The following is a 25,314-nucleotide window of genomic DNA, read 5'->3' as shown; positions in this document are numbered from 1 at the left end:
GATAGCTTTCAATTCATGTTGAGATTCCTCAGCCATTGGCATCCCCCAGCTAATGTCATTTCGAATTGCAAATCTTCGAAAATTTCTTCCACTGCTGTCGTTTAGATGTGGTTGATAATTGGATATGTCAAAGTAAATAAATTTGGACCGAATTTCTGTCGTCGAAGGAAAAGTTCTCTAAACCGAAAATCGGATACTACACAGTTCGGTTCGGTCAAGGATTACATACTCGGTCGAAGAATTCGTGCGTTGGACATTTGTGGTTCTCCTTGTGTCGTCCCACTTGCCAAGAGGGGAAAAAGTCAGGGAAGAATTCAGAAAAACTGGCACGTACGTAGTATATGGAAGACGGAAGCCAATCGCGGGTATGAAGTAGTAGAAAATCAGAGCCGTCAAAGTGAGATAAAACTTCAAGGCTAGGATATCCAACCGCAATAGCGTAGACCTTTGGACGGTTTTCGCGACCTCGGCGAATGCTCAGATACGCCCGGACTATGGATAGCAATCATGAGAGTTCGTCATCGTTTTGGCGCAACAATGGTCGCGCGGTGCCGGGTCGTCCTAGTCCGAAGAAAGATCAAAAAGTTGCGGCACACACTGCCAAGGTGGGCAAGGGTCAGTTGGGATCGTTCCAGGACTATCAACAATCAGTGAGTGATGCGTGGGACCTTGGCGATGATGAATTTTGCATAATAACTGGCATTGCGGGTGAGTATCTCCCTCGCGGCAGGCCGTTATCTGCTCTAGAAATCTCAAAGAAAGTTCAGTGTCAACGGCGATTTTTTTCCTAAGTGGAAATTCATGTTGTCTATACATTGGCCAACTACTCTGTTTCAGATACGAAAATATCAAAACGAGCTTCACAATCGGCAGCTTTCAACGTTATTCAAACACACCGAACGGGTGTCTCTGCGGGTATGCCGCGGAATCAAGAAGCAGGGGTGAAAAACCATCACGACGATAACGACCCCGAGAAAGAGAACGATGCTAAACATAAGGAACACCTGGGAGATAACGGAGTACAACACTTGGAAGATCACAGTCAAAATGCTTCGTCCGACTACTCGCACGGCACCAGGTAAAAAGTAGTTGTGTGCATGCAATTCGTGTTTTACTGATGTGTTTGCCTTTTAGGTTGAAATTTAGACAATTCCACGCCTATCCCGGTCGTCCTCAGTTGCAAAAACTGTCCTCGTCATCTTCGTGTGATGCTGAGTACGAGTCGAAAATAGAAAAGTTTAGTCCTTTACTCGATGCTGCTCTCCTAGATTTGATTGCACTGAAGAAGTTGAGCTGGTCGGGAATCCCAAAGAAGGTAAACTCGCATGCTATTGGGCAATGGATCTAAATGTTAGTTTGTTGTAAGACGGGGAAATATTTCAAAAACAAAACAGAATCTTGTTGACCTACTTTAACCTTTTTAATTCGTGGCACTTACTATGATATGCAAGAGGTGTAAATTTGGGTAATCGTTTACTTTGGGAATCGAAGGTCGTTATGTATAGATTTACGCACGTTCCGTCCTTATCAATTTTTATATCAATGAGATGCCTGAAGGGGAGGTAGTGAGATGCAATGCTTAAATATGTGTTATTATCTCAATACGCATTTGTATACAAAGAAAATTTCTTTCAAAAAGCTACAGTTCACAGGATGTAAACGATTCATCGATTTTTTTGGAAACGTAGGGCATCGTATGGCATCTGTACAAGGGATTCCTTCTCACTTCAACTTTCGTCTTTATCTCTCGAAAATATGAGAGTATGTAGAATCTACATAATGTCTAGTGCGTTTTATAGACTGACGTACTTTACGAGTTAAAAAAGGATAAACGAGTGTACTGGCTGGCGCAATATGCAAATGAGATTTCTCTCTTTTGATATTGGACTGCATTCGAAGGGTAAATAGCTCTTACATTCTGATTTATGCACCGTGCGGTCTGCCATCAAATAGAATGGGGACCCGGCAATATTCGATATTAGGAGGTTGTTTTAATTGAATCGATTTATTTTAATTGAATAGATCGTTAACTTAACCATCCCAGAATACACTGTCAAAGTTTCAAAACGCAATTCGCATTCCTTTAGATTTTATGAGCCGAGAACCGAGTGATTATCGGGCATAGGCCAAAAGCTTGAGCGCCCAGGCGGTCACTCTATGTTCTTACGTAATCCTGTAGCGCTATGTAAATATCGTATTTATAAATACTTGGCGTCAGTTCATTGTACGAGCGCGTTTGTATTTGTAGTAACTGAATCTGATTTGTAATTAAGAGTGAGAAACGTTCTCCTAATCTATTCAAACAATTTTTTTTTTCAATTGCGTCTTTTTCAAAAGTATTTTTTTCACCTTCGCGAGAATTTTAAATTAAAAATAACAATCAATTTTTCAGTGGTGCTTTCTGGATAATTAGCGAAAAAATTTTTAATTTTGACGATTTCACCTGCAGGTGAGGTTCATATTCTTGGAAAATAATTTCATATAAAAATACGCGCCCCGCATTTGAAAAACTGTAGTTACGACCTTCAGGGACTAATATCACCTTACTTTGTTATTGTTCGCTCAAATGGTTCAAAAAATTCTCAAAAGCTGCTCGAAATGTGGGTAGTTATGACCAAGCTTGATTGAATTGTAATTAATTCTTCCCACAAACAAAATTTCAAAAAAGTAAGTGAAACTAAGCCTTTAGGCCACCTAAAGTCTGACTGGACGGTGGTTTGCTCGATATGATTCATAGCCTTGTCAGGCTCTTCGATCAATTATTGGAGTCAGCAACACCAGCAGTCGCTTTCGGTCATGATGCCCGACAGGATAGAGGTGAGGTAGCATCGGAAGAGTCTATCCTAACGACACAAATCTTTCGGTCGGCCTTTTAGTAGCTTACCGGCAAGTGAATTACCGTTAGCGCGAATTATCACATGATCCTACCATCAAAGACACCTCTTTCGCAATATTTCCACGATCGGTGCAACCCCATATCGATCCCGGATATCTTCATTTCGGTCAACAGTCAGAACTATAGAGGGGGAGAGGGCGGACGACCCTGCGGCAAATTTTATATTTGTGATGATACGCCGATCCCAAAGAATACCAGGTTGCGCAAATGCGTGAAGCAATTTCATCACACAGATATTTAAATTGCTTAGTTCTGGGCAGGTCACAGGGACCGGTCGAAAATTCAGCTTTATTCAGATTCAATCTGAGATCATGTTGCATGAGGCAATCATTCCATTTTTGGAGTAGTTGCTCGAGATCTGTTTTTGCTACTAGATGCTAGGAAAAGAGTGGTGAGAGGGCGCTTCCTTGATGAACACCGACAGAGATACGAAGTGGTTTTGCACACTTGCCATACTTTGAAGTTTAGTTTTTGGATCATGGTAGAGCAATTTAGCTCAGCGCACGAGTTCTTTTGGCACTAGATGTTGTCGTAGACCTTACCAGATGAGTCCGTGCGGCACACGATCAATCACTTTCTCCAGATCCAGAAATGCAATGTAGAGAGGACGATGCTTACGGTGTTTCTCCATGATTTACTTACATTATTTACGTCATGCGTCAGAAGTTCCGCAATTCTTGACAAACTCGGCTTGATTCACGGTTATTTGAACGATTTCGCGAATACAGTTGCCAAGAGTGCATTCAATAATCTTCATGGTATGGGACAACAATCGGATCGGAACCGATGTGATAGGTTCATAGGGGACGGCTATGCAATCAGTGATGGTGGTAAAATGTCGATGTTTTATAAGAATATAGTCGATTTGCGTTTTACTGTTCCCACTACAAAATTTAGGAAGATAAGACAATCGTTTGGTGAACCAATTATTCAGAAATACAAGTTCATTGGTGTCCGCAAAATTGACTATATGCTCGCCACCGTCATTACGTGCTCCAAACCGTTTTCCCCCGTAGCACCTGTTGCCATTCGCCTTTTCACGCACAAGACTCTTAGGGTCGCCTGCAATGATATAGTCATCCGCAGGCACGTTACATATCTCTCCATTGAGAAGTTACCAAGAATCTTTCTCGAAATCAGGTCGACCTGTCTGTTGTGCGTATGCGGTGAAGAAGTGGTTAGTGCGAGCCACTGATATAATGGTGAGCTTCAACAGTCGGTCATCAAATCGTTCGATTTTTTTTAATGACATCACGGAAACCTGAAAAGGCAATGCCAACACCGTATTGAGTATGGGTTATCAAAATAGAGAAGTTTATCGGCCTTTTTACCGCGCTCACGTCCTATGTTGCAACTTTTAGCATCAAATCATCGGGTTTCTTGTAGAGCGCAGATATCAGTACGCCTTTTACGAATGGCTCTTACGAGTTCCTCGGTCTTTGCAGAGAGGGTGTCAATATTTAGCGTTCGGACACGTATTTGTTTTGTTCGCACTAATTTACTTATATCCTGACGTCATGCGTCAAGAACCTTGCTCATTTCGCGATAGAACCCGTCCTTCCGCCTCAGTTGCACCTAGCATTTTTGCGAGGTTTGTTACTCGATTCAATCATGTTGTTAGTATCGACATTGGATGCATTTTTTTGGTCGGCCTGTGGCGGGATCTGTCACGGGCCGACCAAGAGATATCAGATAGGATTTAGCATAGTAGAATAACTCCAAATATACTTTATTTAAAAATAGGAACTAACGGTTTCGTCTAGGGGAGCAGCGTGACCATAAGTGGCCACAGGTGGAAAAGGCTCCTTTATATATTCGCAAGGTTGCGAATCATATCCAAGTGAAACCGCCAATAGTTTGAGTCTAAGCTAGGTTTAAGCACTATCCTAAACAATACGAGTACTTTATTTATATTTTTTCTGATCTCAACATTTTATTTTTGTTTTACTGAAGATTGTACAAAGTACCTAGCTTCGGTGTATCAACATTAAATCTCAAGCTTTCATTCAGTGTAATAAACGAAACGTTTCTCATGTGGGTAACATTTAACAATTCTAACATCATTGACATTGAATAGACTGATAATTTACCAGACTGGTTACGTAGTGACACCAAAGCCGAAGACCATTTTCAGTAAATGCAGTTGTTGGGATAACAAAATGACCATCTGGATTGACGATGGTCAAGCACACAGGCAGAGTTATCCGACAAAAATACTTTAATTGAAGCGCCCAGTCATCGTGGATGTCTATATTCGCCTTGTGTTTGTCTCACTGCTGTGAACTTATCGGTTGCACAGCATCAAATGTTATGATAATGAAATGGATACACAGTCTCTCTGTGTCCATGTTCTATACACTACTAAGGAGGGAATCAGAAACACTAACTGAAGCGCCTCGTCGATACGCTTTTACGTACCTATCGGTTATCCAGGCTCGTGAGTATAGGCCCGTCTTTTTTAGATTTTCCAGATTCACGTCACGTACAAAACTTCACGTGTCTAAATATCAATACAAATAGCAGGGCTCGCTTCAGAATAGATCTGAAATCTTGCGGCGTTCATGACAACGAACGCAAAATTAAAATGGAATCAAAGAAAAAAGAATGTTTTTTTTGTCTCAGGTGTCGGTGAAGCACAGACTATGGGGTTTCAGACCTTTTTGCAAAAATTATTTTTTTTTCCATTTTTTTTTTCAAATCTAGAAATATCAAAAAGCCAATAATAAAGAAACTAGAGAATAATATAAGGTAAATAAAAGAAAATCGGAAACTTTAGGCATGAAAGATTTTATGGCTTTTTAAATAAAATATTTTGGCGCACAATAGTTTCATTTGTACAACTGTCGAACTGTTTACTTCACACGTATTTCATGGAATGTTATAACTTTTTGAATAATATACATTGAACAGATTGTATGTTTTGTTATTAACCAGATTGTATACTTTTGGGCAGATTGTTTTTTGTTGTTATCTACATTGTTTGTTGTGCTTTATTGTATTCATTGTATTGTATTGAATATTATTCTATAGATATAAGATTCTATATTCGAAGATAAAATCTTATGCTACTCCTACTGCATTTAAGGAGAGCTCCTTAAACTCAGCAAAGAACTATCTCGTTCATTACATGCATTGAGGCTCATATCGGGCTTATAGGATCCAATTGAATATTCCACCTGAGAATCTCGATAAGGATCCGTGTTGAGTGTGATAATTGAAAGGGTAGCATTAACCACATTAGCACCTGAAATATGCCCAAGCTTATGATTCATACATTTAGCTGACATTGCTTCCGACTGGGACAAAGGTTAAAGATGATATGTACAGATACATTATCATGTTAAAAATCGTTGGATTGTCTACTATTGCCATTAGTGTATCACGTACGTGACTTTAGAGAATCACCATATGAATCTCGTCACCAATCACTTGAAGAAGGGAAGAGGAGGTTCTACAGCGAGTATCTATTACATGCAAGGAAGGTGCAATTTCCGAGAATGATATATAATACTATAAAATAGATTGGATAGACTGGGGTTAAACGAAGTAAGATGTAAGCGTGTGAAATCGGTCTCCGTTTCGGTAATATTATCCGCAAGGCACGCCCTCATGGGAGAGAACTTGAAGGAGTGAAGTGTATCATAACATCATCATATTATCGTTGCAGACGGAGACAAGCAAAGTCTCTAAGCACTCAGAACGTAGTACTCTCTTATACTCGATGTTCCCGTCTAACGAAATATTCTAGGTACGTTTTTGTGTCGCAGGATTTCCGTTAGTGAATATGGTACTACTCGCTTAAACTGGAGCATATCAGCCCCAAAGATCTGATGTCTGAGGCTCCGATTCTTCAATACAGGAGTGGCACGTATCATTTTGTACAATTCCTATTTTGAACATATGCCCAGCTAGTGAATTATGGCCAGTCAGAATGCCCACAATACCTCTGCAAATCTTTCTGCTTTTCAACAGGATAAAATTTTCAGTATGTTGATTAATAATAATTGTTGGCACAACAATCCATATTGGATCAAGGCCTTGAAGTGTGTTAGAGCACTTCATTCAAGATCGTAAGGGTACACTACAGAACACTGTAGGAGGCAATGTGGTCAGCATTACGCTCGCCCGAGATTATTACCCTGATTTGACTCAGGTACTCATTCACAGCTGGGTCGACTGGTATCCGACGTCAAATCACGATACAAATCCCACTGCCGCCAGCGAGATTTGAACCGTGACCTTCCGTACGACAGTCTTGTGCTGTAAACACTCAGCTATGGAGTATGTTTATTAGGTTCTGACAAAAAAAGTTTGATGTGTCTAGCAGCATTTAGGCTCTATTACCTGTCATTATGGGAAGTTTGTTCCCAGTTTCTGAAGGCAGCATTAGCCAAGGACTACTCAACGCCCTCAATGCAGCGTGCAGATTATGATGGGCCTGCCCTTGAACTGCTCGTCAATCACCCAGGTTGCCTACCATAGGATCGCATACAGTTCATCCTGAGAAAAAGAGATGGGTAGGTGATGTATGTAATGTTACAGAAGTGATATCACCTTAAAATGTAAATCACATTACCATCCGCGAGCGCGATCAAAACATTATAGCATCACCAAACATTGCAACATCACCGAACAATACCGTATTACCAGACATCAAATTTTAATTATGACAAGCAAAGATAACTGCTAAGTGAAGTAACGGTTGTTCGCAAAAACCATGTTCTTTGCATGTGAAAATCTTGTTACTATCTATTATCATATAGGCGTTTGGGGAAAGATGTCATTGAACGACTACGTAGATGGCATCTTTGATCAAATGGCTCTGGATTTGGGAAGAGAGGCAAGTGCAGATAAACGCCAACAAAATCAAGGTTTTCAGTCTGTCGGTTCATCGCACTCTCTCTATCTGCATTAACAGGCATAGCATCGAAGCCGTCGATCAATATGTATATCTAGGAAGCATGCCGACGGTAGTACCGAACTGGATATAGTCCGACACATTAACAGCGCTAGGTCCACTTTCGCTGCCTTATCTAAAATCTGGAAATGCAGTTATCTCAACACCACACACTACGAATGCATAAGCGAGAATCGGCCTAACGGTAGCAACGTATATCCATGAGGTCTAAGCCCCTGTGTCGAAGCAAAGGACCATCTGCACAGCCCATAAGCTGCGAGAACTCGTTTATCTTTACCTGTTTGATCCAAAGAAGATATTTCACTTTTTCGGAGAGTTGAAGGGTTGTAATCCTCATCTCAGGCAAATACCATTCAGTTTCCCCCTTTTTGTAAATAATACCATTGTGTCTGTGTGTAATTATTTGGTGTTTCCAGCGATTAATTATTTGAAATAATAAAAAACTTGTCTTTTCTTTTTCGCTGGTGTAGATATATATTCTTGCAAATACCGATATTTAGGGAGCCACTTGTTCCCTTCACAGTGCTAACAACATGCAGACTTGCGAAGAGAAAAGCAAGCTTTATTATTTCAAATAAATAATCACAAGAAACACCGCGCAATTACAGCCACGTCGTCAGCATAAGCTTATGCGTGTATTGGCAAATTTTGTAGTTCGCATAGTAGTGAGTCAATCAACATACTTCACAGAAGTGACAATAATACACTTTTTTGGAGCAGCTTATCGTTGCTTCTGTTGTTAGGTAAGGATCAGCATCTATTTTGGCCCATAGCAATCTCTGCGTTAGCATATCATAAATTAAATCAAAGTATCATTGACATCATGCTCTCTGGCGGATCATAAAGTTTGTGATCACATAGCACACAATCAAACGCCCCTTGAAAAGTCCACAAACACCGCCATCGCGTACTCGCTTTTCAAAGTTGCATCCTCTATCTTTGAAACCAAAGAATGACGAGCAGACTCATAAGACTTTCCACGTTAAGAAGTTTGTTAGTTTTCATTTAGTAGGTGCAACTTTAGGTCAACCAGTTTCTCCAAATATTTCAGCAAGAATTATGTCGATTTGTCTGAAGTTCTTAGGGTAATTTTGCTTGCTATCTCATGAAGTTATGAAATTTGGCCTTATGGCGCTATGTTTGAAAAAGTGGGCAAGACAGTAAATACTGAAGAGAGGGGAGTTGGGTGCAATTTTAAATTGGGCAGTCTCAAGCGCATGTTGCTCCTAGGATGCTGGGAATAGGTAGAGTTGAGAGTGCAGCAAACGTAGTTTTCATTGAGCGAAGTTCAATCACCATTATGGAGTTGACGATGGTGAAGCGCGCATTTGTTGTCGAGCCGCATTTTCCTAAGGTTTACTTATATAAAGCGAATTCCCTACTTATTCTGGGAAGGGTTCTGAGAAACTGGAGCTTTTACACACAGTAAGGTTACTCCAAAATCTTGACATTGTAATGCGTTCTGTTGTACAATGTCTATCACTGCCCTGCCTACAAATATGCAGCTGTTGTTGGGTTGCTTGGCGAATACTTCATGAAGAACTACAACTTTCTTCATTAAATTTGAGTGCAGCAACAATCCGCGTGACTTACAACCTCGAGGCGTTTCTTGGCATTTCTTACACGATAAGGATGAGAAAACGAACAAACGGTTTTACTGAATTGTGACCGTTATGTCGGCTTGGTTCAGATTTTTTTCCTGGCAAAACTCAATAAGATGAATGCGTTCACCACGCACTGCTCATTGATTGTTATTGTCCGGATTTTCGTATTGTGTGAAGAAAGGATTTCAAAAGTTCCGCTGGCAGATTTAGAATTCATCTTTCATTTTCTCTTACTTTTCATGTATGGGACAGAAACAAACTGCTCAATTTAGTTCGGATGCCTATCGACATCGGACCTGTTGTCGCTCACTGAATGTCAGTTTTGTTTTATTAGTTATATTTCCCTCCCTGTAATTTGCCTTTGTGGCTCAGGATATTTGCTCTTTCTCTTTTATTAACAGTACTTGAGACAAGAGACAAGGGTTTAGCAGTTTCAAGAAAGATCATTACCGAAGGATACTCTGACACTATATTCTAAGCGATTATCCTAATGATAGCATCTTATTTTTGTTTCAATGCGTGTTTGTAATCGAAAAGCACTTAGAAAGTAATTGCCACTATTAAAGGTTAGTTCTATATTTTCCTCAATTCATTTAAGGTGGAATCAGTTGGAAATACTTCACGCGCTTGAAGAGATCAAAGTTTGTTTGTAAAGGAACCCACTTTCGAAACAATACCAACGTGTCGCGGTCGGCACGCGATGTCTTCTCACATATAATTCAATTATAGGACAATTCTGATTAAGCTAATAAAAATCATAATCAATACGTAATTTCTATTAGCAACGGAGATGGTGTTGAATTTTAATTCCTAATAAAAATCAACAAATAATTATGAGAAACTGAATTTATTGTATATAAATTGAAGAAACTGTACATAGTGTCTAGTTAGAAATCTAATTGTCATTTGCTCCTTCTAAATTTTAGGTGCGGGCAGTAACGTGGCGGCTATTATCAGAGTACCTTCCAACCAGTTTAGAACGTAGAGACTCAGTGCTAGAACGAAAGCGATTGGATTATCACAATTTAGTAGCACAATACTTTCGAATCGATAGCAGGGATGAAGCTCAGCAGGATACATATAGACAAGTAAGAAAATGAATTTGCGAAAGGAAATCCCAACATATCGATTAATTGTTTTATGCAATAATTCAGATTCATATAGATGTGCCAAGAATGAATCCCCACGTACCTTTATTTCAACAAAAAGCTGTTCAAGATATGTTTGAGCGTATACTGTTTATATGGGCAATACGCCATCCAGCCTCGGGCTATGTTCAAGGCATCAACGACTTAGTCACCCCATTTTTCATTGTATTTCTACAAGAAATCATTGGACCAGGTGAATACGTCGGCTCACGTTTTAATTTGAAGATAGTGTTGTTTATTGAAATTATTTACTTTCTCACACGTAGATAAAGAACTCGAGAATGTACAATTAGAGGATTTGTCATTGGAAAGTCGTAATTCAATTGAAGCAGATTCGTTTTGGTGTCTCTCAAAATTTCTAGATTGTATTCAAGATAATTATATTTTTGCCCAGCTTGGTATTCAAGCTAAGGTGAACCAATTGAAAGATTTAATTCAACGAATTGATGGTAAGTTTACTACGTTTTTAATGATATATATCACATGACCGAATTTTCCTCCTTAATTTCTAGGTACCCTACATAAACATTTACAATTGCACGGTGTAGACTATTTACAATTTTCTTTTCGTTGGATGAATAACTTATTGACTAGAGAATTACCTTTGCACTGTACGATAAGGTTGTGGGATACATATCTAGCGGAGTCTGATGGTTTTGCAGTATTTCATTTGTATGTCTGTGCAGCATTCCTTTTGCACTGGCGCGAGCAACTACTTCAGCAGAAAGATTTTCAGGTAATTTGGTTTGTCGCATTGTTTGAAGATATCGCGGGTCTACATAGTAGTTTTTACTGCAGGGATTAATGCTTTTACTCCAAAATCTTCCAACACACAATTGGGCTGATCGACATATAAGTGTTCTAGTTGCGGAAGCATTTAAACTAAAGTTCACATACGCCGACACACCTAAACACCTGGAGGGGAAAAGTTGACATCGATTGGAATACCAAAACCCAAAAAATAATTATAATGTTAATTATCATTATTATAAATGTATATAAATGACAACAGCTACTGAAGAAAAAGGAAAATTGATTATCTGTACTATGTGTTAAGATTAGTGAGGAGAGTTGTCGGGACACTTGCTCTGATTTAGGACGTGCTAATATCTACTACTAGAATAATTCTTATGAATGAATTTCATGATATTATGGTGTAATTGTTATCATGCATTTTTATTACATTGTACACATGCGCGGAAAGACCATATGAAATATTTTTTTTTCTTCAAAACAAAAGAAACAAATTTCGAATAAATTTTAAGATCACTAAAAATTTTAATTTATGATTTACTACAACCACAATTTACAAATTTTGGCTGTCATTTTAAATAATACTGGAAATTAGTGAATATTACAAATGATCGAAAAGAGGAAATCATGCAACGCTGTAATGAAACAGTTCTGGTTTCATTTTTCGAATGTTTTTGCATCAACCGGATATCGGAATTTTTACTGCAGTCTAAAAAGCTCACTTAAATACCCCACTTATCATGATTGCAAGGCGCTTATCCTCTTTTTTTCCAGTTTTCAGTTCAGAAGATAGTAACAACTCTAAGTTGGTGGGGTTTGTTCTCGTAAAAGCTAAGATCAGTTTCTTGCTCCTGAAGAAAGTGTATTAATTCGGTCATAAAACGGGGAGTAAATATCAAAAAATTTTGCTCTACTAAGAGTGATGTTGCTATGTTTTTTTTACATCCATGCTATGTTTTTCGCCATAACATCTTCCCGGAGATCGTGAAAACTGCGGTTATCTTAAAAGGTTTATGGGCTTTCCACTTCCGTTGTAGTCTAGAAGCACAATTTTTAAAACTACCCTGGAAAGTAGCTCCTTCACTTACCCCAAAATGGGGGGGTTGTAGAACAACATGAAGAGATATCCGTACAATTGGGAAAGTATTATAGGATCCTATTTTTATTAATATGGGGGACAATATATTTAACGTCGTATGATCTGGGCGAACCAACTCATTGTTTAGGCTTTTTCCCTTATCTCGAATATAGAAGAATAGAATCGCGGTGGGTATTAATATGTTTAACAATGGTTTTTCGAAATTGAAACACTTTCCGGAACAGAAGGGAACTCAATGCTGAATGATATTTAGAAATAATGGGCTAGAAATTCTCGGGAAGTCGCATTTCAATTTGGAATGGAATCCTCGCTAAAACGATATTGATGAAAGAAAGAGCTTAAACATTTTAGTTATTGCACTTCCCTAAAATTACTATTCGAGGAACCTACACAGGTGTACATTTCAACATAGAATTTTTCTACAAATTTTAACTTCGAAACTGATTTTTTCACATTCCCATTATATTTTTGAAAGCAGCTTTATCATGAAGAATATTAGGAACGATTCCTGAATTACAGTAAACATAATAAGTTGTGTTGCGCTCTCTAGCGGTTTTATTGAATGACCAATTTATTTCAACACCTGCCATAATTATTTCAATTAAGTGTGAAATGAATAATGAAATAGTGCAGTTTTTTTTTAATAACTGGCAGCGATAGTTTGGCTGGTAATCTCATTTAGTCGCATTTCATGAAAAATTCTGTGCAGGGTAAATTAAAAATTGTGAGACCCAGAGCTAAGAATCCAGTTCCGTTCTGTGAAGTTCAAAGTAGGAATTTCACCTTTGGAACTAGCATATCTAAAAATACATCATATATAACATTATTAGAAAATAAAAAATACACAGGACGATGAAAAGTAGAGTCAAATGAGGTCGGAGACGACTGACATGTTCAAGGCCGGATCGCATTATTCTGCATTCCGCATTAACAATTTCAATAAAAGCTTTTGTCCCTAGATGGAAAAAATATTATAGGTGTGGAGGTGAGTAAGAAAATAGCTCATAGAATTTGAAGAGAATCAAATTTAAAAATTTACGTCGTCCGAAATGTACGGGTTATTTTTCCTATCAACACGAAAAGACGTTTGTTATTAACAAAGGCTTACATTTCCAAGATTCAACTTTTAGAAAAATATTTTGTGCAGTACCAAAAAGGAAAGATGGCGAAAACTTAATTAAATAGAGCTAGAGTCCAAACGACCTGAATGTTATTGAGGTTGTTGGATTATTCATAAAAAGTATTGGAGCAAGAAAGCCCAAACAGTCTAGTACTCACTTTTAGCCCAAAACAAGTGAGTTCTACCACTTTAGATACAAAATTTAATAGTATCTATACCCGAACGATTACAGGGGAAAGATGATTGATGGAAAAGGGATCTATACGGCATACCAATTTGTTAATTAATAATTAATTTATTTTTTAACTAAAATCTCTGATTTTAATTTTTTTTACATGAATTTGTATCAAAATACTTTTGTTGAAATAATTATAGCCGATGTTGAAATTATTTTGTCATTCAATAAAACCGCTAGAGCGCGCAATCAGGAAACTTCCTATTTACACTGTTATTCAGGAATCGTCCCTAATATTCTTCATATTTTTATTTCACTTTCAAAAGTTCCGAATAATTATGCCCACCTGTGTAAATGCTCAAGAGGTCATTCCGTGTATCGGGTTCGAGAAAACATTTTTTTTGCGTCCAAGTGTCGAATGGATAAAGTGATTTTCCAATATTTAAGGTTGAAATGGTGATGAGGTTTTGTTCACTTTCTGTAAAATCATTAGATTATTACCTGATATTACCTGATATCCGACATCCAGTCACAATACAAATCCCTCTGTTACCAGTGAGATTTAAACCGCGAACTTCCCTATCGCAGCCCAGCACTCTAACCCCTGAGCCATTCGGAGTAGAGGTTCATAGTTTGATCTAAATTGCATCTATTACAATACACACGGTCTCCATAACCAACGTTTTGAAATCAATAACCACGGAGTGCACAAAAAGAGCACCATTCTGAGTGATCAGGTTTGAAGAATTGACAAACGGGTTGGTTGAGATGGCAAACGTAACTTGGTTATTTGTCACCGAAGGGTACAATAATATATTGCAAATGACGCTGCTGGCTACAATGTTTCCAATGATAAGATTTTTAATGAAAATCTTCCACCATGTGCAGAGCAAGATTTTACAAAAATTGTTAATAAAGGGTGGACTAGGAAGTCGAGAAGCCTATCCTATTCAAGGGGAGGGGATCGTTATAATTTTGATCTTGGTTCACCGAGTTCCAATATCGGGATAATTTATCTCATCTCCGAGAAACAAATGCTTCTTGCTCTGCGCTTGCATGCCATTATCATTACATTTAATGTTGCGGAATTGATAAGCCTACAGCAGAGGAACGGCACAAAGGCAGAGGCAATCATCCACAACGAATTAAGCTTCGTACCCTCCATGTTACCTAATAGTCAACAATCACTTTTACTATTACTTCATACTACATTACTCATGCAATCATGGAGAAATCGAGACAATGTTTGTAAACTTGCATAGAACGCTTAACTCAATGTCTGGCCTATAAAAAAAACCCAACAACCTGTCATAATTTTAAATTGTGTTTTATCCTAAGGACCTGTCCAGTAAGAATCTCCCTTAAAAGTTTCATTTTGAATTGGTACGGTCTAAACTTAGCAGAAATCAGTTTCTGCGGGTTATAGTAGCCAGTATAGTAGGAATTTGAGAAAATTAGGAAAGTAGTTATAAATTTGCTGTAAACCGTTATGACACATAGCGTGACAGAAAAAGGGGAAAGTTATTATATTAGCGGTAAATATTTCGATATCAACAAAGCTATCTGAAACTAACAATAATTAGGCTAAAACTTTACACAGAATCAGCATATCGAATGATATACAGTAAAAGTTGCCCCTTTTTGTGCTGGGCACCTTTTCATCTCGATCCTTTTTTAGTGGCCCTCGATCATTTTTTAGTGGCCCTGTCCGTCGGGTCTTCCCATCTGGTCGACTACCATTGACTTTGCCCTCGAACATTCTTTCAAATATTCGCTCGTTGTCCATTCATGGTACGTAACCAACTCACTACGATTTTTGCAATTTAATAACAAACGATGTTGCTATGTCGTCAGAGGTTAAACAACTCATCGTTGTCTTAATTTGCCTGTGAACTACATCCTTTACCGGTCGAATTATTCAACGTAGGATTTTGTGTTCGAGTGTGTTTTAGTGATTCTGATATAGATCAGAATCCATGCTCTCAGGTTTACAACGGCAAAAGTCTTATTATTGTTTTATAAATTCAAAACTTCCTGTGTACTTCTTTGCTCTTCCGTAGGATTGGTAATGGGATTTGTTGGTCATTATCATTAGCCGCCGATTTCGTTGGCCCCAGTTTTGTCATATTGTGTCTTTTACCTTTCCATGATATAAATATTTGTCTCTTTTCGTTTGTTTTTAGGTGCTCTTGTACTGCCTTATTTAACTGGATAAATAGCCCTTTGACGGCTGGGATTGTATGTTATTTGATGTTAATGTCGCCAGCGAAATTTACTACCTCCGAACATATTATGGAACAATGTTCCCGTGGTGTCTAAAGTCAATTTACAATTAATGTATACAGGGATAGTTCAAAGAGCATAAGGGCGACTTCATCTCTTTGTTTTAATCCCCAGGTTGCTTCGAAACATGCCAGTTTACCAAGCACTTTGAATGCAATTTGATCTTAGTCAGTTTGGTCAATCGTACCAGTTTTTCGGGTAAGTCAAACTTGTTCATGATTCGATATGGCCATGAACAAAGAAAACGGCAAACTCTTAACAGTGTTCGAGTGGGGAATTCTTCGAAGAATTTTTTAGATATAGATATGGTGTACCTCGGCGTAAAACTGGGATATCTGGAGTTCCTTATTAAGGACTATTAACCTGTTATTGATCAAATTTCTTTTGCATTTTTATTTTTTACTTTTCGTAGAAAAATACTCGAAGAATACCTGTTTTTCAAATCAATATTTACTTTCGTTATCATTATACAGCGCTTACAGGCAAGCATGGTCTTTATCATCATCATCAACGGCGCAACAACCGGTATCCGGTCTAGGCCTGCCCTAATAAAACTCCAGACATCCCGGTTTTGCGCCGAGGTCCACCAATTCGATATCCCTAAAAGCTGTCTGGCGTCCTGGCCTACGCCATCGCTCCATCTCAGGCAGGGTCTGCTTCGTCTTCTTTTTCTACCATAGATATTGTCCTTATATACTTTCCGGTTGGGATTATCCTCATCCGTACGGATTAAGTGACCCGCTCACCGTAACCTATTGAGCCGGATTTTATCCACAACCGGACGGTCATGGTATCGTTCATAGATTTCGTCGTTATGTAGGCTGCGGAATCGTCCATCCTCATGTAGGGGGCCAAAAATTCTTCGGAGGATTCTTCTCTCGAACGCGGCCAAGAGTTCACAATTTTTCTTGCTAAGAACCCAAGTTTTCGAGGAATACATGAGGACTGGCAAGATCATAGTCTTGTACAGTAAGAGCTTTGACCCTATGGTGAGACGTTTCGAGCGGAAGAGTCTTTGTAAGCTGAAATAGGCTCTGTTGGCTGACAACAACCGTGCGCGGATTTCATCGTCGTAGCTGTTATCGGTTGTGATTTTCGACCCTAGATAGGACAAATTATCAACGGTCTCAAAGTTGTAGTTCCCTATTCTTATTCTTCCCGTTTGAGCAGTGCGGTTCGATGGTCTTCCCCTCTCTTTAAGGCATTACAACTTTTAGACGAGTTTTTCTGTAAACAAACTTTTCCAGTGCGCGTCGTAAGAATTCGGAGAAATTACTCACCCGATCTACATCATTGATTTATTGCACTCAATTTTTAGCGACAAAGAATTTTTTAACGATGGGGCAAACTTTTTCCCACGAACAATGGCCAAATTTTGATTATTTACTTTCAAAAGTATACAAATTCTCGGAAACTCCCTATTTTCGTTTGAATGTAGGTTCATGCAATAGCTGTTACTCAAAACGAATAGAAATGTTTTGGTATTTTTGTTTAAAATTGAGATTTTTTAGCTGGATTTTACGAAGTATATATGTTATTTTTGGCTTGGGGGTTGGCTTTAATTAATGATTTTCGTCAGAATCTATTAAGACGCACAACAATGAAATACCACAGTTTTTGTCACAGGCTAGCTTACCCCTTTTGGCAATTGTCAAAGCAATTCTCCTCCATTTTGCAATAGTTCAGCTGGAATGTATTTACATTCAGGTGGAAATATACGCCATAGACAGATGTGCCCCCTTCAACCTCGAAAGGAACTATTGGGGGCAGAACATTGGTATTTTAACCGATCGTCAAGCAGCTATTAAAGCACTTAGGTTCTACCAGGTAAATTTCAAACTAGTGTGGGAATAACTTAATAAACTGAATATGGTCGCCTCGTTCAATAAGGTCTGGATACTCTGGGTTCCAGGCCACAAAGGAGCAGTCACGTCGCTATACGGGCCAGAGACATTCTGTGCAGTCGGAAATGGGGAAGCTAGCTAGCTGTGATGAAAGAGATGAAACCTCCACGTATCTTCTGGGACAGTGCCCGGCACTTGTGCAGAGTAGGTTCAGGCACCTGGGAGAATGTTTAATACCAGATGTCAGGTTGAAACACTTGGAAGTAGGGAACATAATAAAGTTTCTGTCGGTTATAGGTTTAGACGACATACTATAGTTTATAGGTAAACTATATCCAGTAAAGGGTCACAATAGCTCTTTTAGGACGCAGGACAATATTATTATTAGTTATGTATGCATATCTCTAGCCCGAATAATTCACGAAAGCATTATAGAGGTTATGCAAGGATTCTCTCATGCTAACCCAATTTTCGGCTACGAGCCTAATCGCTTGGGCCTCCCATTTATCTGTTTTTAATTATTTCTAAACAATTTTTGAAGTGATGACAGAGAGTGCTCCTCGAATGATCTGAATACGAGTGCAGTTTTAGAGTTCGCATGACATTTGGCAAAACCCAAAAATACACATCTACCGAAAATACTGGTAATGCGAAGGTGATTCAATTATTTTATGATTTGGGCGTCTTCGGGAAATGATCCTGGATTTAGGATGAGGGAAGAAAGCTCACCGAAAATAAATTCTAATAAAGCTAATGTGTGTATGACGATGTTGCCACGTCCATGTTTCTTCTATTTTGTAATGCACCAGTATCACATAGAAGAGGATGTTCATCATTGTTCATAAGATCCAATCAGTCGTGACGATGTAGCGTAGGCTTTCGTGGCTGAAACTAGTTATTTTGGGGTATATCTAAGCGTAAATGAACCGACTAGTGCTTGAATCAATAATGATCTTGTAGTAAAAACACACCCTATTCTGCTTCGTCTTTAAACAGGGTACCCGACCCAAAATATACATTGATAACGCAGACACTTGGAAACCAATAGTTTATTTTTATAATTTATTTCCTCCAAAAAAATATATAAAAAAGAAAACAATTCTAGCAACACATTTCGAAGTCTTTTACACACACAGGTTTTATTTTTTTTTCACATCAGTACTTAACGATATAAACACACATAAACGTGTGGTTAATTAATCCTGTATCCTCCGCCTCCTTTCTCTATCTTAAACAGAGGAAAAAATTAAGTGTATGGAAGGTGGACAATTCGATTGTTTTTTTTTTTGTTTTTTGAAAAATAAAGAATGTGTTCGTATTTTTTTCGCCTCTTCTTTTCCGTAAATTACACTCTTTTGTGCTGCGTATGGAATAATACACCGAGATTTTTCTTATGTATTATTCACGATGCAGAAGAACGTAAATCGCCAGAATTCCCAGAATAGCATACTGTAAGTAAAAGGAAATAAGATTGAATAAACATTCATGAGGAATAACTAGGTTGAAAGCTATTTTTACCTTCAAATTTGGATATTCATTCATGTATATCGTAATCATGCCTACGTATGGAAGGAAGCCTCGCGCTCGGCCCACAATGTCTTTTTTCGTCAGCCATAATTGACCGGGGGCATATAATCCTCTATCATCTACGGAATTATTATCACCTTTTGTGAGGAATTTTACGGTTCCATTGTTACGACTGTGGAATGTTTTAATAAAATGAGTATTCCTATTTGATTGTGATCGAACCTATTACCTTTCATGCAATTTAATTACTCTATGAACGATTGGTATGTCCCGTCCTTCCACTTTGAATACGACAATTTCTCCTACTTGGACGGGCTCTTCACGGTAGTTTGTCAGGAACAGTAAATCCCCTCGATGAAAAGCTGGTTCCATACTGCCACTGAGCACGACGACAATGGGTGATTCACTTCCAGTCACAACCATTAGACCCTTCCATATCATAAGCGCAGACGAAACAATCATACCAAAACTAAGTACCTGATATAAAAACTGAAATGAAAAAAATATAGAATGAGAATTGAGTTAAAAGACAGAAGGCAAATATTGTGAGGTTTGAATTCGATTGCATACGTTTTGAAGGGTTGTTTCACTTGTTAGCCGTTTCAGAGAAGGCGTCTTCGAACTGACTGCTGCTTATTGAGATAAAAGTTTCGTGCTACGATTCCGATATTTTAAATTGTGTTAAATTCTCAAAATTTAATGCGGCACTCCGCGATACTTTCATTTTAATAGTTGAAAGTAAATATACACTCCTTAATATTTGACAGAAATGAAGTATAAGTGAAGTGACTCCACTATGATAGTGAATTCTACTTGATCTTTCATGGTGACAGATTTTACGAGAGATTGAAATATTTAGGCGCCCATCTCGCCGCCCGGCCCCTTTGAGAAATCACAAAGGGGTTTCGATGCAACGACGGCGTCATGTAAACAAACAAATCAGAGTCTGCAGGAAAAATATCGGTACCTGGCAAGATGAAGGAACTTGGAAGAGCTCTCAGAAGCGGTGCGTTGCCATCGGCGCTTTGTAAGAAACTTGGTGGTGGGGTGCCAGGAGCTCCGAAATAGAGCATGAACGCGGTGGAACGGCTACAACCTTCTTTACATTGGTAGTTGACACAATCGTCCAAGTTCTCGAAACATTGACGAGAATATTTCTAACCCATTTCAAAGGAGAATTAGCTCATTTACCATTTTTCCAAACAGGACGCTATCACCGTCAAGAAGCTAGCAAGCAAATGAAAGCAACAGGATCTAAAAATCTAAAAACAATGCAGCCAGCCAATTGAAAGCGAAGATTTGGGACCTAACACTCTGCCTCAGTGAATTTTTTAATCAAATACCGATTCGTTGTTATCCCTTAATATGAAGATTTACTCTTGATAATCGCATTCGCGACATCGTTCAAATTACTGTGAACCAAGCGAGGTTTTTCAACAACTGTGGAGCAACTCGAGCAATACACGTTATGCGGTCATGGAGAAGCATCGTCAGAAGCATCGCCTTTTCTATATTGCAATTCGGGAAATACATAAGATGTTTGGTCGCGTGCTACACAAACTTTTCTGGTATGCTAAGCTGCCAGACCTGAACTGTGGAATTTAAGTTTCTCACATTGATGCTCGGTGAACTGAGCCATTAAACTGTTTCACGGATCAACGCAACTTGGATGAAATGGTGACGGCCTGTGCGATCGCTGCATCAACGAATGTCTAACTCTCAAAATTTCCGGAAGTGTTTGCCCTGCCGTTCCCTATTGTTCCAAGTGCTGGTGAGGTACAAAGTTAGCGAACGCAGCAAACTTATTGCTGGATCTGTGGCGTCATACGTTAAAATCATATCTGAGACCGGCGCGATCGATATGGCACCCAATGTAGAGAAACTGCGGAAAAACACGTCTTCGATGGTATGGACATGTAATTCGCGTTGGCAATTCGCTCGTTCCTAAACATGGAAGTCAATTGGAAATGTCTCAAAGGCTGACCGAAAATAGGCTTGATACATTAGATGGTAATTTGAGAACCCCCCGATCCCCTCGATAAAGCCCATAACCGAACAGAGTGGCCCATTCGATCTAGATGAGACAATCAAAGCTAATATTTCCATTGATCGATATCGTACATCGATACATACATCGCTTACTCCTCTCCCACTATCATTTAGTTTCTAGGATCCTTTGTAGGCTTGCTTTAATTATCGTGTGGCTCATGCTGTGATTTTTTTAGTATATAACTTCTCTATTTTTCTTTTTCTCCCTCTCTCCTTCCCCGGCTATGTGCAACCTTTCCTTCTTTATCCCTTCCTTAGTCGAGCACCTCATTGGTAATATTTCCCTCTCTCTACGCAGAATTTTCAACAATAGCTTCAAAGGTATATAGCATACGTACCGCAAACATTTTCGCAATGCCCTTCGCGAGGTTTTAACTTTGTTTCCAGTCCCTGACTTCGAGGATATACCGATGTCCGACTCCAGTTCAGAACATCCTTTCACCCACAAACCATTCCCTACAAACTTTGGCAGTATTTTTGGGGTGGTTGTTATCCTAGAAAATGTTATTTTCAGAAGAGTCTATGATTTTAAACTGCCAAACAAACATTCGTATAAAATGGCAAAGTATTCCAGTAAGCCATCAGGCTAACCATAATCCTTTTGAACTTTTCTATGCCTCACGTTAAGAAGTGGCTTTTTCACCTTTGGATGTCCATTGAATCCGCTTTCTCTTGAAATACTATTTAAGTTTATACAAATACTTTCTCATCTATTGACTTCTGCAGTATTATTATGGACTCCAAGGGGTATTTGTCGGACGATTCTTTGTTTCATCTTCTTCAAAAGTCACGCTTTTCTGTTTGCCGAATTTTCCACCGTCAACTCGCCGCAGTGTTGCCGGTGTTTACTAACGTTGGAGTTTGAGAAATGCAATGTTTTCGAAATCTGTCTAAGGGTAAGAACCTTTTTTCACCAATTCCTTTATTCTTGTGGACTAGCAGCTTTTTAATTTCAAAATTTTACTGCCATCGAAACGTCAACAACGCATCGAGTAGGATGAGGAGTTGGAAGGATAACATCATCACAATTCACAACCATATGATATTTAATTAACTCGCGCCGCAGCGGATGCAAACAGAGGAGAAATCATCAGAAATCAGAATTATTCATCGCTGTAAGGCTTGATCGACAGGGAGCAGGCTGGTTTCTGCTCTAGATTCCCCTGTATTGACCACATCAACGCCCTCCGGATCATTTTGGAACAATGCGCGGAGTTTAGATCTTCGCCTCATCTGCTCTTCATCGATTTCGGTAGCGTGAGCAGGGATTGTATCTGGCGTGCTCTACGCAGGAGGGGCATTCCGAAGAAACTAATAGCTATTATCAAACCGACACACGATAACGCAAAATGTCTCATGGTGCACCGGAGTCCGCCAAGGTGACATCTTATCACCGATATTATTTCTTCTTGTTATCGACGTTTCGTCCGGAGGACGTGGAGGATTTCAATGGACCATGACATTTTCCCTCGACCATGATGAATAATGAAACTTGGTCAAATGACTCTGGAATTGGAAAGAGAGATGGGTAATGTCGAGACTGAAGATAAATATTAACAAAACCAAGGTTCTCAATCACGAGGGTCACCTCACTCTTCCTATATATATTCGTGTGCAGATCATCGAAAGCGTTGATCAAGGCAGCATCGTTTCTGCCGACGGTGGCACCGAACTGGACGTTGCATCGGTGCAAAAACAGCGCAAGATCCGACCTCGCTGGTTCGTCTGAATTTTTAAGATGCTACTTTCGAATAAAGCACTTTATCAGGGCACAGGCCAATTCCAACTGGGCGGATTTGTAAATTTTTGGTCTAATTCGAAGAGTTAGTACTAAATATCTGCAAATAATACTGGATGTGCTGGTATATAACCTTTTTCTCTCTTAAGTGGGGGGTACACCCGCACCACTATCGAAGCGATGATTGGGAAACACGCCCGAAGGCTAGAACAGAGTAACCTCACTATACTATGCAGCCAACAATCGACATCAAATACCAAAATGAACGGGACATTAATACAAATACCCCCATGGTGTTTTTTGGTGATCTGGTTCAGGTGCCATCGACTGCAGCAGTATGAAACATGGTACACCGACCACGGCGGATGTTTACTGCAAGCTACTAGACGAAATGAAGCGGAATCTTATAATTAAACCGATTTTGATCAATTGGTCTGCTTCCGTCCTCTCGAAAGACAACATTCAACTCCATTCCGTCCATAGGTGCAAGAATTTGAGTTTGAAACTCTTCGTAACCCACTGTGTGCGCCAGAACTTGCACAATCGATTACCACTTCTTTCAAAATTTCGACAATTTTTGATATAAAAAAAAACATAGAAGCTGTGAGGAGTGTTTCAGTGTTTCATCGACTCCCGTGAGCCAGGCTTCTGCGGAAAAAGGATGCATGATTTCTCATTAGAATGGCAGAGGTGCGTCCATAGTATGAGCAATTAGTTTGATACATCACAAATAAACAATAAACGAAAAACAAAAAAGAAATAATTGAATTTAGACATTTGATTTATTAATTTCATAGGAAACGACCCAATAATTACTAGAATATCCCCGCGCATGAACCTAAAGATGCCAACAAAGCAACCTGACTGTCAACCAAGTTGCAAGGCTGTCGGAAAGTTGGCGAGCAACCCCAAAATTACAGCAACGGTTGCAAAAATACCTGAAAAAAAATATATTTGTTGATGGGGCCTCAAGTTGACAACCAGATCAATGTACCGCGGTTTGTAACCTTAGTAACGCAAAACAACAACAACACATGCTTATCATAGGATCTTAGGACTTTTAACTGGAAACCAGGTTGCAGGTCTAGATTCCGTTTTTAATGAAGTACTGGTGAACAAATGCATTGGCAAAAGCTGCTATATTCGGCACAATTCTGAATGTGGTTTTCTAAATGCAACTTCCACCTGAGCTTGAACTGGAATGACACAACCCTCAAAGATGCAATTTTAATCATAACAAAAGGAATATTTTACTATACAGAATTGCCAATTAGGTCCTTGAAGCGTTTATTATGATAAAAACTACACACAGGTGCCTGGGTAGGACCCTGAGGATTAAATAAATTGATATTTAGTAAGGGGTAACGGCGCAGATGGAAAGTATCAAAGTCCCCTCCGTTTGAAGTTATTATAATGAACGAACCGAAACGAAAGACAATTGCATCTCTAATTGAGATAACATTCAGCACTTAATGGCATACGGCAAAATTGATTACGTTGCCCAATCACTGAATCGTCAGGTAAACGTGCCTGGCATGAGAAGAGCCGATTTTTAACTCTACGACCTAAAATTTCGGCACTTTTGATACCAACAGGGTTCACGTTTGCGAAACAGTACTATCTCCATAATCTATTTAGCAAAATCCAGGTTTTTTGCTGAGAAACAATCAATCGAGGTTATGTTTATTAAGGACTCTTCCACATTACCTGTCTTTTATCCATACGTTGTACGTCGCCGAGCATGCTGTCAAGTTGCAACGATTCCATTACACCCATTTTTTACGGTATCTTTTGTCAAGTCCACGTAAAATACTTGAAATAAAAGAAATTTCCAACCGGGACCTGTGAGCAATGTTTGACGTTGACGATTCTCCGCTTTGAAGGCCCAACCACTGACAAGTCCACGTCAGTTTATTTTCGAACAAACGTCATCCGAAAGTGCATGAGCGTACGCAACCTGGATGATAAGTCACGGGTCAGTTGTTTTGTTTCAGTGTTTATTGGTGAACTCTTATTATTAAATTGTTAAACTATTTGATGAAACCTAAAACCTGAATTCTAAATAAAAGAACGATTTCTTTTATATAGTCACATCTGGTCCAATAAGACAGCATTCAGTCTGAATTTAATTTCGAATTTATTCAAATGCTGGCTACGGGA

At 39.0% G+C, this 25,314-nt stretch overlaps 2 protein-coding genes across 2 annotated transcripts; one reads left to right on the top strand and one right to left on the bottom strand.

Moving 5' to 3' along the window:
* Window positions 1-78: 78 nt before the first annotated feature.
* LOC119657862 (TBC1 domain family member 22B) lies at window positions 79-11,848 on the top strand. The gene is made up of 8 exons (XM_038064987.1): window positions 79-708; window positions 838-1,078; window positions 1,135-1,315; window positions 10,345-10,506; window positions 10,573-10,759; window positions 10,833-11,015; window positions 11,079-11,302; window positions 11,365-11,848. Exons 1-8 carry the CDS (start codon window positions 474-476, stop codon window positions 11,497-11,499), a joined length of 1,548 nt encoding a protein of 515 aa, XP_037920915.1. The 5' UTR covers window positions 79-473; the 3' UTR covers window positions 11,500-11,848.
* A 7,040-nt stretch (window positions 11,849-18,888) lies between these two features.
* LOC119656652 (signal peptidase complex catalytic subunit SEC11A) lies at window positions 18,889-25,060 on the bottom strand. The gene is made up of 4 exons (XM_038063117.1): window positions 24,862-25,060; window positions 19,597-19,856; window positions 19,359-19,539; window positions 18,889-19,289 (listed from the first exon to the last, which is right to left on the bottom strand). The coding sequence occupies exons 1-4, from the start codon at window positions 24,928-24,930 to the stop codon at window positions 19,239-19,241; spliced, it is 561 nt and encodes a 186-aa protein (XP_037919045.1). The 5' UTR covers window positions 24,931-25,060; the 3' UTR covers window positions 18,889-19,238.
* Between the last annotated feature and the right edge of the window lie 254 nt (window positions 25,061-25,314).

Source organism: Hermetia illucens, chromosome 5 (genome assembly GCF_905115235.1).
Source record: "Hermetia illucens chromosome 5, iHerIll2.2.curated.20191125, whole genome shotgun sequence".
Classification (NCBI taxonomy): domain Eukaryota; kingdom Metazoa; phylum Arthropoda; class Insecta; order Diptera; family Stratiomyidae; genus Hermetia; species Hermetia illucens.
The sequence above is the reverse complement of the archived record's forward strand: the minus strand, read 5'-3'. Positions and strand labels throughout refer to the sequence as shown.